Genomic DNA, 15,738 nt, shown 5'->3' on the forward strand with positions numbered 1-15,738 from the left:
AATTTCATTTTATTTTTCATAATTTATTTGCAACTAATGCGCTTTGGCGCTTTGGCGCTTTGCGCTGATCGTCCTCGCATTTTTTCTCATCTCAAACACATAAATATAAATGTTGTTTAAGCTATGGCACATGCTCTCATCTATTATTAAGCTGCTTTGGCGAGAAGCTACAAAAAATATCAAAAAAAAAAAAATAAAGTTTATACGGAAAGTTTTGCTCGCACTAAACGCTCCATTTCGTCTGCTCGTTATTTATGCGTTTTATTTATATATATTTTTATGCTTTAATTGCCGGCTATTAAAAAGTTGTTGCACTTTTCTCGCAACCAACATTTCCCACAAATTGTTGTCGCATTTATTAAGCCAGTTGCCTGCATTATGACCCACACTTGTTTCAAGTACCCGACGTCTATTTTCATTTAGTTGGGACTTAGTCGACTTGGCCATGGTTTATGGCCAACTTATGGACCCTCCCTGGACTGGTTGCTACAGTCATAAAAATGCGCTTAACGCCAGAGCCAAAGCTAAACTTTCTAAAAATGTAATGCGAAATAATAACTTTTTTGTCGTTTTTATTTAGATTTTTATTTTTATTTGTGTTCTCCCCATTCATTATTTCAGTTTCAGTGCTCTTTATTTTGGGATTTGTGTTTTCCTTTTTGTCTCGGACTGCCAACAGTTTTTCAAGCTTTGGTTTTGGTTGTTTCCTTCTGGGTATTCAGTGTTTTATAAGCACATCAAGAATTATTTCCAAAATTGTAAAATAATTTAGTTTGAAGTTCATAGCTTTTCCACTTTTTCAATACTTTTCTTTTACATTTTACTCATTGTGTTTTGATTTTAATATATAACTTCTTAACTCTCCCAATATCTTAATTTCAGATATTATTAATACATTTAGTATTATTCAGAGCTTTTTAATAAGTGTGGATCATAATATTTGCACTTTTAATTGGTTTATTTGAAACTTGAGGAAACATTGAATATCAAATATTAAAATGCAACTTTTTGCTATGCACTTATATAATTTAAATGCTTTTTTAAGCCTTTAAATTTCTTAAACGTTTCGCATTCCTTTCATTTAATCAAATGTATCCTTTTGTGATTAAACATTTACAATTCCCTCATAACTTCCACTTAACTTCCAATCTTTATAGTTTTTAGGAACGCACATTTTTGTCTCTCTGAAAATATTTTTAAATATATCTGGCTTATTTCTTATGTCCACTTGCTCAATTGGATTTCCATGCATAATATCATCGTCAATCTATATTGAATTTGAAAGACTTATTCGATTTCCATTAATGTGAATCAAAGTGGTTTCATCCAGCAATCAAGCCATCAAATTTCTGATATACTCTCTATCAAATATCTGCGCCCACATCCTAATTACAAATCGATAGACACATTTAATCATAACATAGCGTAGAGAGTGTAGCTACTATATCGAGAGCAAAAGAGGCTATCACCAAATGGCAATCAGTAACAAATCCATAGGCATGACAGAGCCATAAAAACTGGCGGCAAGAGGCGTAGTAGCAGGACGCAGACAAAAGATGAACACGCGACCCAACAGACAGGAGTCGAAGCAGAGACACAAATAATCAGACAAGTTAGACAAGGCAACCGGGCAACAAGGCAACCATCCAGTCACCACGAACAACTCAGCCACTGAGACCCGCCCGCGGGTCACAAAAAAACAAAACCGTATTCCCAGTGAAGTGGGCCATTGTCTACTTAGCGACTTGGCGTCAAGTTAAAGTTGAGCTTGTTTTGCTTTTGTGTGCCTTGTTGTTGTCTTTGTTATCCTTGCTGGACTCAAAGGCAGTTCATTGCCTTTATTACGATCGTTACGCGCCGCGGCCTGGACAGCTGCAAAGTTGTGAATTGTTTTGCTGAAAAGCCAAAATGGCAGCCAATGATGGAATGACCCAGCAAAGAGTAGTTACCCAGGAGCTGTTGCCAGTCACAAGGGCGGCGGAAACTTTTTCGGTCCCTGGCAGTACATGAAAACTCATTAAATGCCCAACTCATGCTGTTTACATATTTCGAAAATTGACCACAGCATTTAAATTAAATGCGGCGCGTAATTGCAATCACAATTTGACGGCATTTCACAAAATCTATAACATAGACAATATACACCGATATACCATATGAAATATGCATGGACTTGTACTTACATGTGCATAAGGGCCCGTCGCGCTATTATGACCAAAAACGTACATATAATTGCGTCGATTCACATCCGCATGGAACATGCCCGTCTGCAGCAGGGGTCCAACAACCCGAGCATCGGAGAGTATATCCAGCACAACGTCGCGATGTTCCAAATTAGTGGCCTTTATCGGATTGTTGTACATGTCCTGGTATCTGTGTGGGTAGAAAAAACAAAGCGGTCATCACACGGCGTATACGTAATGCGCATTGTTAACAATTTACGAATAGCTGACGCTGTTGTTGCTAGTACATCAGCGCTTAATTATGCGGTTTGTTTTGTCCCAAAAATTCTATGCAAGCACGAAATACGCTTACGTGTGCTCAAAAAGCGTGGGGAATGCGTTGGCGTGCATTTGAAGGACTTTAGAAATATGCATACGCATGTTCAAAGAACTTTAAATATACTTGTTGAGTATGGAAAAAAACTTAAGCGCATACTTATCATTACAATTAATCTTATAAATATGTTTGAGTTTTTATTGTGACCCTTTTAGATATTTCAAAAATACAATAAAGCTGGCAAAAATCTAGAAACTAAAGCAAATATAGAGCAAACCCTTAATTAAGTAGGGCAACATTGCAAAATAGGTATTCTTTTAATTTGCATTACACACATAGTCTTCCCCTTTCAGTCTAAGGGCTATTCAGCAAGGTAAATTGGATTGTCACGTTTTATATAACACTCTAAAGAGTTCACATATAGTTAGTATATATATAGCTCTTATAGCAACAACACGTATACAAGGTAAACTTTATATTATTAAGCCATTGTATTGCCAAAAAGCATTAAATTTTCAATACAATTTCTCCTTTTTGATAAGCTTCTTTCCAAATTTTTCGAAAATATCTTTTTCCGACTTAACAAAAGGCAATTCATAATTCAATTTCATATATTTGCCCCAATTTCATTTGGCTTTGATTATTTGATGTATTCGCCAAAAGACTTGAGTATGGTTTATGTTGGGAGCTCGTCAGCTTTTGCAGCGCAGCGTGAAATTGTTATGGCCCCAGCAGGACACGCACGTCAGAAAAAAACGTATATTCAGGGTGTGCGCTCAATGGGTTCTCTGCACATGTCAAGCACAACACTTGGCCTTTTGCTAGCAGCTGCTATGACCAGGTACGCGCAGGGGAGGGGCAGAGTATAAGAGCAGCACACACACACACACACACACACACACGGCCAATGGCTGTCAGGCGCGTATTTTAACATCTTCTGCTGCTGCTGCTGCTGCTGCTTTTTCTTCTCACTGTTGGCCTAATGTACAAATAAATAGAGCCATATTTTCTACATTTTCGCTCAGGTTTGCTTTTTGCCTTTTGGCCTGTGCGCCATCTTATGCATTTTATTGTCGGCTACTTAAGTTATGCGCTTTGACCTCGATACAGACAACAGGCAAGAGGCTCGTCCCCAAGCCAAGACAACCGCTGCGTTTGCCTGCGGGCGGTGCGGATGTGCTGGGGCTGGGACTGGGGCGGCGGGCACTCATCATGAATGTATGGCCCAAGGTACGAGTATATCAGTTGCCTTTTTCCTTCTTATTTTTACCCGTTTGCTGCTGCTGCTGCTTCTGCTGCTTTCGTGCTGTTGATTTTCTTTTAGAGCTGCAAGTCCTGTGGCAGGACGAGGGGAACAGCACTCGCTGTCTCCGGAGACACATGTTTGTACATAGCTTGTTGTTGTTATTGCTGCGTATGTCATGTGCTATAGTACGCGATATATTTATTTGCGGTTTCTATTATGTAATCTCACACACTTGAGCAAACGCTTAGAGCACTTGCTGCTGATGTTGTTGTTGTTGTTTTTGCTGTTATTGCTAGCAGGATGTGCGTGTCTATCCATGTGTGTGTAATAAATAAAGTGAAGATGTCAAGTCTATGTTTACTTAAAATGAGCTCGAACAGCGCACTGCGCAAAGTCCTTGCCATATTTCTTTAAATTATTCAATGAGCAGTAGTACGAACATTGCAATCAGAAGCTGCCTCGATGATTCCTGCTGCAGGAACTGCTTCAAATGGTTGGGTAAGCCCAAAAGTGGGTATGGCAAAAATGCTTTTGCTTTCAACTTACGAAAAAAAGCACAGGAAACGCTTGAATTAAATAATGAAAAATTTCCCATTGCCTTTTAATAATATCAAAAAATAAAATAATGTTTATATTTAAGCACTGAATGATGCAGTTAGCTGTGAATACTACGGGTGATGGGGAAAATATTCGAATCTTTCGGGTTGCTTCTAGTTGAAATTTGTTGATTCAAAGATACAAGATACTCCTAGCTCTACATTTAAAGTTAAGAGACTATAAAAACCAAAGCTGAAATTATTAAATATTTTGCCTACTCTAATTTTAATGCCACCCTGCCTAAATCCATCCGGTGCGCCCACAAAAACGCATCAGAATTAGACAAAAGTGTACATAATGTGAAAAAAACATTAAAAACCAACGTGTAATTAAAACTTTACTTTCCAAGATGAAAAGGAAAAACATAAACCACCAGCATTCATATATGAGCGTTTATCAGCTTAAACTGTTCGAAAAGGTGCTTAAAGGAAAACATGGCACGACAGTTAAATTTAATAAATACAGCCACATACTGCGTGCAACAATGCTACATATACGCACCGCAAAATGTGCCACAAAGGAGGCCAAACAAACGTAACGTAAACTGTGGACTCCAAAAAACTAACCGCAAAACACTTGAAACCTAAAACCCAAAGCCCGAAACGCAAAACGCCAAACCCCTCCGGCGGGCGACCGACAAAAATATGCACAACAAACACTCGGAAGTATGCAATGAAATGTATGATACAGGGGTATCAGTGGAACAAGAAGAAGAAGTTGCCACAACAAAAGCGAACAATGTCGTTTTGTTTTTGCGCCTCGCCCACAAAAAGAGACGCCTCACCTGCTGGCGAGCAGAGCTGGCACTGGCCATCAACACAACAAATACAAGTAAATAAACTGCACTAAGCAACACAATTGCCGATCAATGTCTGGGCCAGCTCCATGGTCACAGATAATGGTAAATAAAAAATGTGGAGAATGTGAATGTGCAATATATGTGTGCAATATACTTATAACTGATATATTGCTGAGCAACCTCCATGGTCATATTTTAATAATGTGCCAATGTCACAGGCATAGTCAATCAAATCTTACATTTTTTAGGGTTGCACATAGATGACTTTATAGAATGTTAATATAACATCTGCTTCTCTGATAACATACATAGTCATATTTTAAACACAACATAGTCTAAGAAAAGAAAGTAAATTAATATAAATAACTTCTGTTGTTAATAGGCAATTTTATCCATGGTTCCCTTGACTAGATATCGTGTCTATGTGACCAACTTCCTTGTATGCAGAGCCCGTCTACTTCTGTGTTAAACACATAAAACTTTAAATGCTAAAATATTTATGTTATTCAGTTATGTTGCTGCACAGTGTAATGTAGCGTCTGCCTTCCGCAGCGCCAAAAGTTCCCGTCTTCTGAGCCACTTTTACTGGCTGAGCATAAGCAGCGTTCACATTTAATTTCCGAACAGCGTGTGTGACACTTTAAATATTTCCGCACTCGAGAAGGCAGACCTTCGAGTGCTCGTAGGTGAGTGTGTCAGTGTATTAGTAAGTGAGTGCTTGAGTGTGTGTGTGTGTGAGTGTGCGAGTGTGTCTGTGTATGTGACAGTCAAATTTTGGCTGACTGCAGCCATTCGCAGTGCCCTATATTTTGATAGTCATTGGGAGAGTCGTAATGAATTTGCTGAAGGGTTTTGCTAATGAAGTTGCGCAAATAAAATGCAATTTCATTTTAAATTGCATCAAATGAGAATGTGCTGCCGGATACAATGCGGATGTGCTCCAGCATATGAAGGTGTTGCCAATTGTCGTTGACGTTGGATTACAGCTCAATGATTCTAAGTAAAAGTTGTTTCGCTTTCAGGATTATTTGGTGCTGCTAATTGTGGTAAAACTGAATTGGATTCAAGTAAGGTTAATTCAAAATGCATAAGGAGCGCAACTTGATATGCTAATTTGTATGCGGTTTTTAGGGAGGTTTGGCGGGGAGGGGCATCATTATCAGACTATATATTCTGTCTTTTTTCAGACTATGCAAATTATATTATCTATTGCAGAATGCATACTATGCATTTAGATTTTCACTGCAATAACCTTGATGTCTGAACCGCAAACATTTCTCTTTATTGGCTTGTTAAATTTTTTTAAGATTAAATTAGTGTACGCTTTAGCCAACATACAATAATTATGCCTAAACTATTGCTAGATTAGGCAACAGCTAGTTCTCATTTCCCAGTTCCATGCTGAATTTCCAATTTGAATTTCATAATCCCAAAACAAGCTCAGCCACAAATATGCAGCCTACATTAACATACATAAACAAAGTCGAATCAGAGCCTTTACCAGCCCCAAAATCAAATCCATTTAATCGTCCTTAGGCCACATACGCACTAACACACAGACACGCACACACGCACACACAGCTGCCAACTGATATGGCAACACTTCAAACATTTGCTCAAATAACTAGCTAACCCAAAAACGAGTTGTATCTCTGCCCGGAGAACACTTTCAGGCGTTAATGTTTATGTTGGGTTAGGGTTAAATGGGGTTGCCAGGGGTTCGTGGACCCCACTTAACACGAATCGCATTGCAGGGCCAAAACGAGCCGCTGCCCCCATTAAGCGAGATGCGATGCCTCGCAGCACTTGAAGGCACAGTTTTAGCTAAATAGTGAACACAAGCCGCTGGGATTTCTCGCAAATGAATGCGAAACTAAAAGAGCTGCCAGACAGCCCAACACAACTCTCTACACACATATATGTTGATGTCTGTGTGCGTGTGTGTGTGTGTGCTTACGGGTGAGTGTGTGCTGGATGTTTGACATGCTGCATAACACTCATGTGTTCCCATAATAGCACACAATCAAATAAATTATGATTTTTAATTGTTTTCTGTTTATATTCTAATGCACTTACAATTGTTTTTGGAATTTTCGTTTACTATAATCACATTTGAATTTTGTATTGTTGCTGCACTTTGGTTAGCCGTTGGTAAATATATTACTCATACGCCACCGCGTGCACCGCGAGCTTTTACCAAAATTACCCCACCGCAGCATGCGGCCGCTTTGTGTACAAGATTTGTTTGTTGCTGGTGTTGCTTACATAGGCCACCAAATATGGACAAACGATTATGAGTTGCTGTGTACTTGGGCTCACACGCGGTGTTGGGTTGGGTTTTATATGTTGTCTGAGTGGGCGTCTGGCTGGAATGCGAAAGATTGCTGGCGCATTTATGACGCCCCATACGGAATAAACACCTTTTTATTACACTTCAGCACTTACACTGCACAGCAAATTTGAGCGATTAGGTTGTCATACTAAAAGTTTTAAATCAGACTCGAATACTTTGGATCTAAACTGGATAATAGAGCAGAAAACCTATACTTAACTCCACATATAAGCTATTTAGAACTTGTTTGAATCCATTTCATCCTCTTTTAAACCGCTTTGAAGCCCCTGTTAAATCCATTTTTAGCCCTAGAAGTTTCCCCTTTTCCAATTCAGCTCCAGGCCAATTTACTGGCTAAACTCACATAAATGTACTGTCAACGTGCATGTAGTTTATGTTGAACGTTTAGCCACCGCTTCCGGAAAATGCAAACAATTTAGGTTTTACACATATAAGCCCATAAATTCAATTAATTTTAACTGTCCATCATCCGTCTATCTAAAGTGTCGCTACCATGCTGAATTGTGTAATAAATATAATACGCAGTTAAACTTCACGCAATTTCCCCCTTGATATGCACACATGTATCTGTATCCGCAACTGTAGTCTGCTGGGTTAACCCGCAACTGACAATACAGCAGAAACCAAGCATTTCGTTCGCACTTCATGAATAAAATTTCGACATTAAAATTTTTGCAATTCACAGATTTATTGGGCCAACAAACATTAATATAATACTCGCATCAACATAACAGCCAACTCCTTCGCACTTGCATCCTGCACTTTCATAACAACAACAATAATAATACAAATAAAAAACACAAAAACACAAAAAAAAAACCAACAAAAAGTTGAATGTATGCATGCTACAGCATATGAGTGTGGGTTCAGAGTGCAATGGGGTTTAGTGCTGGGCTTGGGGTCGCATTGGGGTTGGGGTAGGGGTTGCAGCAGCAGATTGAGTTTGAGCGCGTACACACAAGAGGCGTGTGGCAAAAAGCACGCATGTAATTTATGATGTTTCAGCGAGCAAACAACACGTTCCACAGCAACAGCAGCAACAGCAGCAGAGCCGCTGCAACAGCCGAAAAACTTTATGAAACGTTCAGCATACTCTATATATACTAGAGAGCATCGGTTGCGTGGAGTGACACTTAGGCACATGGGATCGCATGTACAAGAATAAGCAATTATCCGAGTAGAATGCTATAAAAGTTTTGTAAAATTTAACTTAAATTTAAATTTGAATTGTATTTTGGCTGAAAAATAATAATATTAAGGGATCTGAAACAAACATTTATCTAGAAAAATCTTACTTAAAGCCAGATAATGCCATTTAAAAATGGCTGTCATAAAGTTTAAAAAAAATATTTAAGGCTGAATAAATGCTGCAATCTGGACTTAAAGAAAAAAAAAATGAAGAAAGAGTATTTTCTGCTATGAGAAATTTGCCCGTTGATAAGTTTAACATTTCAAGTTCATTTATGAGGAATTTTGCACTATATATCCATAACAAGCTCCTAAGTTATTCCAATTTACCATAGATATGCCTTAAACTGCTGGAACAAACCTCGAATTTGCAACATTGCTCGCGAGAGAGTGTGAGAGAGAGAGAAAAGATAGAGAGAGAGAGAGAGAGAGAGAGAGTGGCAGAGTGAGCGGGAATAGAAGACTTACTAAGAGCGTGGGCGTCAGTTGTTGGCAAACAATGTGCATATTTAGTCGACGCATTAAAGCCAAAACGCACAAAAAGGCATCAACAGACAGTGGCGTTTAAAAGTTTATGGCCCTTTTGGTATTGGGCACCCTTTTATCCGATATGCTGCAGGCCAGACGCTCTGCACATAATGTATGCAACTTCCGGTACCAGCCTGGGGACTATAAATTAAGCAGCATGCTGAGCTCCAGCTCGTCCGCTGTCATCATAACCCCAAGGCTCGCACATCAGCAACAACACCAACAACACCAACAACACCAACAACGTAGACAGTCAAACAGCAGCTGTCCATGGAGTGGTCCGCATTTTTTGTTATAAATAATAATAATATTAAAATAAATAAGTTTATGCCATTAAGCGTCTGTTGGCCAGCAACGCCTGCGGCATTTCTCGCAGTCGACCCTGTGAACCTAGACCCTAGCATGACCGCCAGATCCGCAGCTGCTCAAAGCTTTTGCCTTATCTACGTGTCTGTCGGCGCGTGTTTGGCAACACTGGTGCCACAGCTATGGCTAACTGGTAATTAAAGAGCTCGGCGTTGCCGTTGCGGTTTATAAATTGGCAAAATTAAAATGACAATAGAGCTGTCAGCGACACTTTGAGCTGGGTTTCTGGCTCCGTACGCCGCTGGCTGTTATTACGTTCGTGTCCTGTCGCCTGGCTTTAAGATAAGCTGCTCAGCTACGCAACAGTTATGTGTTGGAAAATGCGTTTAAAATGAAACGAAACATCGATCAGTTAAATTCGATTCTTAAAGTCGGCAAAAATTAGATATATAAATAAACTTCAATCTCAACTTATTAAATTAAAATATTTAAAATTTTTTTATTTACGCAAATATTTCAATATTATATCCAAGCAAATATCTTCCAAGAGTAAAATTGTATATTGCGGTGGCAAAAAAAAAAATGGATTCCTGTTGACATAAATAAAACCTAAAACCCTTTGCTATTTTAAGTCTTTTGTTTTTGGGACATATTTAACAAAGTTAATCTAAAATCCGAAGAAATTCTAAAGAATCGCCTCCAAAATGGTTAAACTTTTGAAACAAAAACCTATTTAGATATTTTAAGAGCTGCTCAGTCGACTGGAGACATGCAAATTGAAATTGTTTGCCCCTTTGGATCGGGCTACTTCAATATATATTTAATAAATTTTTACTGGGCCCTCAGGCAAGTGGGCTACTTTTTACTTCTTTTTCTTTTTTTGTCAAAGTCTCTTGCAACTTTGTGCATAATTTCTAATAATTTCACTTTGAGACGGCACTTGAGCTGGGGCTCTTGCAGTCTCCTTTTGTTCACCTTGGCTCAGTTTTATTTCGTTTGAGCACATGCTCGCACTGAAAGGGGGCAGAGCTTGAGCATCCTCCACGCAGCGCATTTTGTGCCATTTTATCTGCGGCGCTGTCGCAAGTTTTGGGAGCAACATTTTAACTTTTAGGCTCTGCGCCACTTTCAACACTTTGCTTTATGGCACTTTTTGGTGCACACTTTTTTCGACTTTATGCAGCCCAGGCATTGTCGACTAGCTCGGCGTTTTGGCTAGCAGGTGGTTGTCTATGGGCTTGGGTTGACCCTCTTAGCATGCTTTGGACATGTTTTCGTGCATTTAATGGCTGGCTAGATACAGTTACAGATACAAGGCCTTGTGCGGGCGAGCTTTGTAATGGCACGGTTCGATGTTGTGCAACACTGCAGCAGGTGACCAATATTACCTGCTCTACGAGTCGAGTTACATCAAAAATCGGGCAACAACAACAACAATGCCAAGAGAAGTGTGGCGGCACATGGGCACAGTGGCTGCCACACCCATCCCCTATGCTGCATGCTAATGAGTTTGAAAGCAATTGCCTTAAATTGTTTCGGGCCTGCCACATTGCGCTCAAATTGGGCTGTCCACTTGCTGCTGCTGCTGCTGGTCCGAGGCCAGGTGAACCAGGTCGTGTGGGTGCTTGTGGGTGTGGGGTTGTGTGGGCGTGGGGGTTTGTCTGTGGACCTCTGGTCTAATTGCAGGCGTGTTTGATTTACACTAGCCATGAAATTGTCCATTTGGGCATTACAGCGCATTTAGTCTTCTTCTTCTCCTTCATCTTCAATTCCAGCTACTTGTGCTGGTCTTAAACGTAAATCCGACACACATTCGCCATGCCAACTCAGATTAATGGCCCATTCAGCAGGGTCTCAGAGGTGAGGCGATAGTCAAGAGGCATTTATTTAGTGGCTCCCGTTCGGCTGGTGAACATCCTGTCTCCTTTCGGCTGCCCAATGAATTAAAGCAAGACTCGAGTATCTAGTACAAAAACCTAGCATCTGTGTGTGGCTAGGTGTAGGTGTGCGTGGAGAATATATGAAAGAGCTTCAGCTAAGCGGAATTTTCATTAAGCTACTCAAGCAATTGTGTGGCATACTCAACTTGAAATCGTATCAAATTGATTGCCTTTATTGATGCCAGCACTTGAGTTGTCGAACTTGCAGATTAAGTGTATAATACCTAGGACAGACGTCGGTTTTTTAATCAGATTTTTCTGAAGATACAGCGTGGACTTTATGGCTATGTTCTGGTATGAGGTAATCCTATTATGAGGAATTTTATTATTTTGGAAATCTAATAGAATAGCCAATGCTAAGTTTTCAAGAGGCTAAATCATAATTAAATTTCCAAAGAATATTTGAGAATTTGTTCTAACTCTTCTATCAATTGATTTACAGTACTCAAATTTTGTTTAATATTTATTAACATAAACACTTATCAGCTTTATTTTCTCAAAATATATACCAGTAATGAAAATCAATAGCAGGGAATAGCTTTCTCACTTTCCCCCCTTCACGCAGTATAATTTTGCATTCCTGTAAATATCTCATGAGAGCTCTTAGCTGCACTTTCTGTTAGATGGCAGCAACCACAAACAATATCTCAATTGATGCATTGAATGACATTTTAACGTATCAGAGTGACCTCTCCTGAACCCTTAAGCCAACCCTGACGCCCCCGTCGCAGTATAGATGCATTTTAAACGTGTCGTGTAGAGGAGACAAGTGCAAGTTTTTCTGGCTGGGGGGTATTTGAGTATATTGTTAAAAACAGCCAAAGCCCCTAGCTGGACAGGATCAGGCAACTCGCTTCGTTGATGCTCTACAACAGTCCGGCAATCCAGATGTCCAACTGTCCAGTTGTCCATCTGTCCATCTATCTGTGCGTCATGTTGAGCTACAAAACAAAAAGTGTCGATGCATTCCCCGCTGGTGCTGCTGCTGCTGTTTCGACTGTCATTTAATTCAATGACGGACAACAAAGCATTGCCACTGGGATGCACTGCAGCAGCTGTTCAGCTGAAGTTAGCGGGAATGAGTGTGTATATGCGTGTGTGTGTGTGTGGGTTGGCGTAAAGCCTCGCAAGCAGCGTGAGGCAGTGCCGTACAAAACAATTTCCCTGGAGAGTTTCCATGTTCAGTTATTCGCATGTGAAAAAGCGCATCTGTTGTTGATTGTGTGAACTTCCTTTCAATCGTTTGTTTGTCGTCCTTTCTTCTGGTTTGTTGTCACTGTTGTTGCTGTTGCTGCTCTTGTTGCTGTTTTTTGTTGCTGTTGTTGTGGGTGTTATTGCTGTTATCCGCTACTGGCAACTCGCCTGCAGTTTCCGACCATTTTTTTATACAGAACAGTCTGAAACTCTTTGAGTACGGACTTTTTTCTACCAATTCTTTTGTGGTTATACTATGTACATATAAAACTGTAATTTCAAATTGCGTCTTAAAATTGCATTTACAAGCTCTCATTTTACACTTAAGATATTTGTTACAGCAATTTTACTTGCAATAAGACCACGCTTTACCCAAAGGGACCAAAAACACTTTTTTGAAATATCAAAATTATAACGAATTTAGTTTCCATTAACAGAACTCTTTGAAGAGAATTTAGTATTCGACGAGCCGCTACAGTTGTAATGCAATTTTTATAGCTCGACCAATGTCATTCTGCTTAGTGTCCTTGCCGTGCGTCTTTAGAAACAATTGCGCTCTTTTGCACAAATAAATATATATATATATAAGAGTATATATATAAGGTGTCATTCTGACCAAACTCAAACGCATCTCTAAGGAATCCAATTCTACCAAACACACACACACACAAGCAAACACAAGCACACACACATACACACAGATGCATAAGAAATTGCAGCTGAAACGTTGACATTTCGGGGGCGGGGTCGTGGGGGTCGAATTTTGTGCATTGTGCTATTTATTTATTGCACGGCACAAGCAGGACAAACACACACACACACACACACACAAACACATAGAAAACTTGACTCGAAGTCCTGCTGGCTGCTGGAAATGAGATAGTCACTGGCATTGTTTTGCTCCGAAATGAAATGAAATGAACGGCATAATGAATGTGTGCACACAGAAGCCAAAAGGGACTTGAACAGAGTCGCAGTAATAACTAACTAACTCTCGGCATAATTGTCTGGCCCGAGCCGAGCGGAGTCTCTCCTGCAGCGTCGTTTATTATTATTAATGGCTGCATAGAAGCATTTTTCTATTTTCTTTAGTGAAAGACTGCTGTTTGTGTCAGCTTTGACACTAATGAGGCACACATTATTATACTGCTAAATATGGCAAAAATAGAGATATAATTTACTGAGCTAACATATAATAAAAATGATACATAATCCAAATATTTAATGCTCAATTATATAATATGATTTTGAGTGTGATTGAGAATCTTACCAAGAAAGAGTATTTGTTATTCTGATAACATTTTCCTAAATATTTTCTAGATATTTTGTATAGCCAAATGCATTCAAAAACTCTATAGCATACATTTTAGCGCATAGATTCCATACATTATTTCTTTAAATGGAATATGTTGTATTGAATTTAGAATGAGTAAACCGATAATCGAACAAAAAAATAGAATGGAATTAAATACAAATTTTTCTAAAGGCAAAAGCTGCAAATTTGATATAACTCAAAAAGCTAATAAGAATTGCTCTAAGAATAAAGAATAAAAATATAAATTGTCGAAACAATTTCGACCTCAAATTCTTTAAATGCATATCATAAATTAAAGTAAATTGAACGTATATAAAGCTTTTCCTTGTTTTAGACGCATACGAGCATATCTAATACCATTGTATTGCCACAGCTACCTATTTGAATCCAGCTGTATATCACTAAAAATCCAATCAATTGACTGTGTTTTTCCAATTTTAAGCTAGACTACACAGCGAATAAATTTTAATTTAAAGCAAAGCTGATGCACAGCATTTAGTGACGTCAGTGCCGCGAAATGGCTGAAGCTTTTTGTAGGCTCTGCCGTCGCTAATCCTTGGCACTTAAAGCAAACAAATAGCCTCATAAACAATTCTAATTGAGATGAACGATACGGATGTGTATGTGTACACTTTGGCAAAGTGTTAAATGCAACCAAGTCTTTACTCTGCCCAACCGATATATTTCTTGCAGCCCACGCCCGCACCCGTTGCGAGGTTGGCTTGTATTTTACGCCATCATAAAATATAGCATAAATTTCACTTACTTTTTTAGCGTGGCAGCCAATGCCAAATCGGGGCGTACATCAAAGCGACTCTGCATATAGAAGCGCAATAAATTATCGCGTTCATTTTCACGTAATCCTTCCTCGAGTGCTAATGCGGCCAATGTATGATAGGATTCTGACTCCGTGATGCCGAATAATAAATCATAACTGCAAGAGACAGCAAACGTGAGCATAAGAGAGATAGCGAGAATTGAGAGATGGGGAAAGAGAGAGAGTAAGAGGTTAGTTTGCGACGGCAGCTATAGAATTATAGCTTGTAGTAAATATGTGAGTAGTTAGGCGTACTCCACATTTATATATGCAGAAAGTTATTTTCAACACTGCGAGCAATTGGTTAGAAAACAAAACAAACATTTTTCCATATACAAAATATTCGGTTTTCATTTGAAATAAATACACAAATACTATGTATGCCCAGCGAAAAATTGGGTGTGGAATAAATTGCTTGCAATTCATATTTAAAAAAAATATAAATAAATACAAAAAATCCTTTATAAAGTTGTTATTTGTTGGAAAAATATGTAAAATAATAACAACGATAAACCTTATCAAATGTCAGGGCTTGCACAAAAATAAAATTAATGTTAAGGGACAAATATCCATATGTATATCTTTTACGCAACAACAAACATCATTAAAGAAGAAAATGAAATTGAATGTAAGTCATACATTTCGCTAAGTGCAGCATTCGCTTATTGCAGACCACCCAGGGAAATCGCCATAAACGGCATTTAAAAGCACTAGAATAAAACGAGGTCCTGCGGCGTTACTTGTTACGCTGCCTGCCTGATAAATGGTAAAGCTGAATGCCAATGGCCAGACCATCGGAGTGGGTGGTGTCAGCCAGCACTCAGCTACATATTTTGTGTCCTGTTGCGCGCCTGATATCCTGCCGTAGAACAAAGCGCATGGCAAAGTTATTAGTGTCTGGGTAAGTTTCGCGTCCTGTCGATAAAAGTAAATGCAAAACTTGCTCGGTGGCAAGA

General features: G+C 39.1%; 1 protein-coding gene across 3 annotated transcripts in view; it reads right to left on the minus strand.

Moving 5' to 3' along the window:
* Nlg1 (Neuroligin 1) overlaps positions 1 to 15,738 on the minus strand; it is a 43,134-nt gene that overhangs the window by 7,434 nt on the left and 19,962 nt on the right. For all 3 annotated transcript variants that reach the window (XM_064694680.1, XM_064694688.1, XM_064694672.1), the window contains 2 exons: positions 14,732 to 14,899; positions 2,184 to 2,373 (listed from right to left, as the gene is read on the minus strand). In XM_064694680.1, coding sequence (XP_064550750.1) covers positions 2,184 to 2,373; positions 14,732 to 14,899 — 358 coding nt within the window. The remainder of the gene's footprint in view (positions 1 to 2,183; positions 2,374 to 14,731; positions 14,900 to 15,738) is intronic.

This window comes from Drosophila montana, unplaced genomic scaffold, assembly GCF_035044405.1.
Source record: "Drosophila montana isolate Dmon_TW-CO22-7 unplaced genomic scaffold, ASM3504440v1 contig_1505_1, whole genome shotgun sequence".
Taxonomy (NCBI): domain Eukaryota; kingdom Metazoa; phylum Arthropoda; class Insecta; order Diptera; family Drosophilidae; genus Drosophila; species Drosophila montana.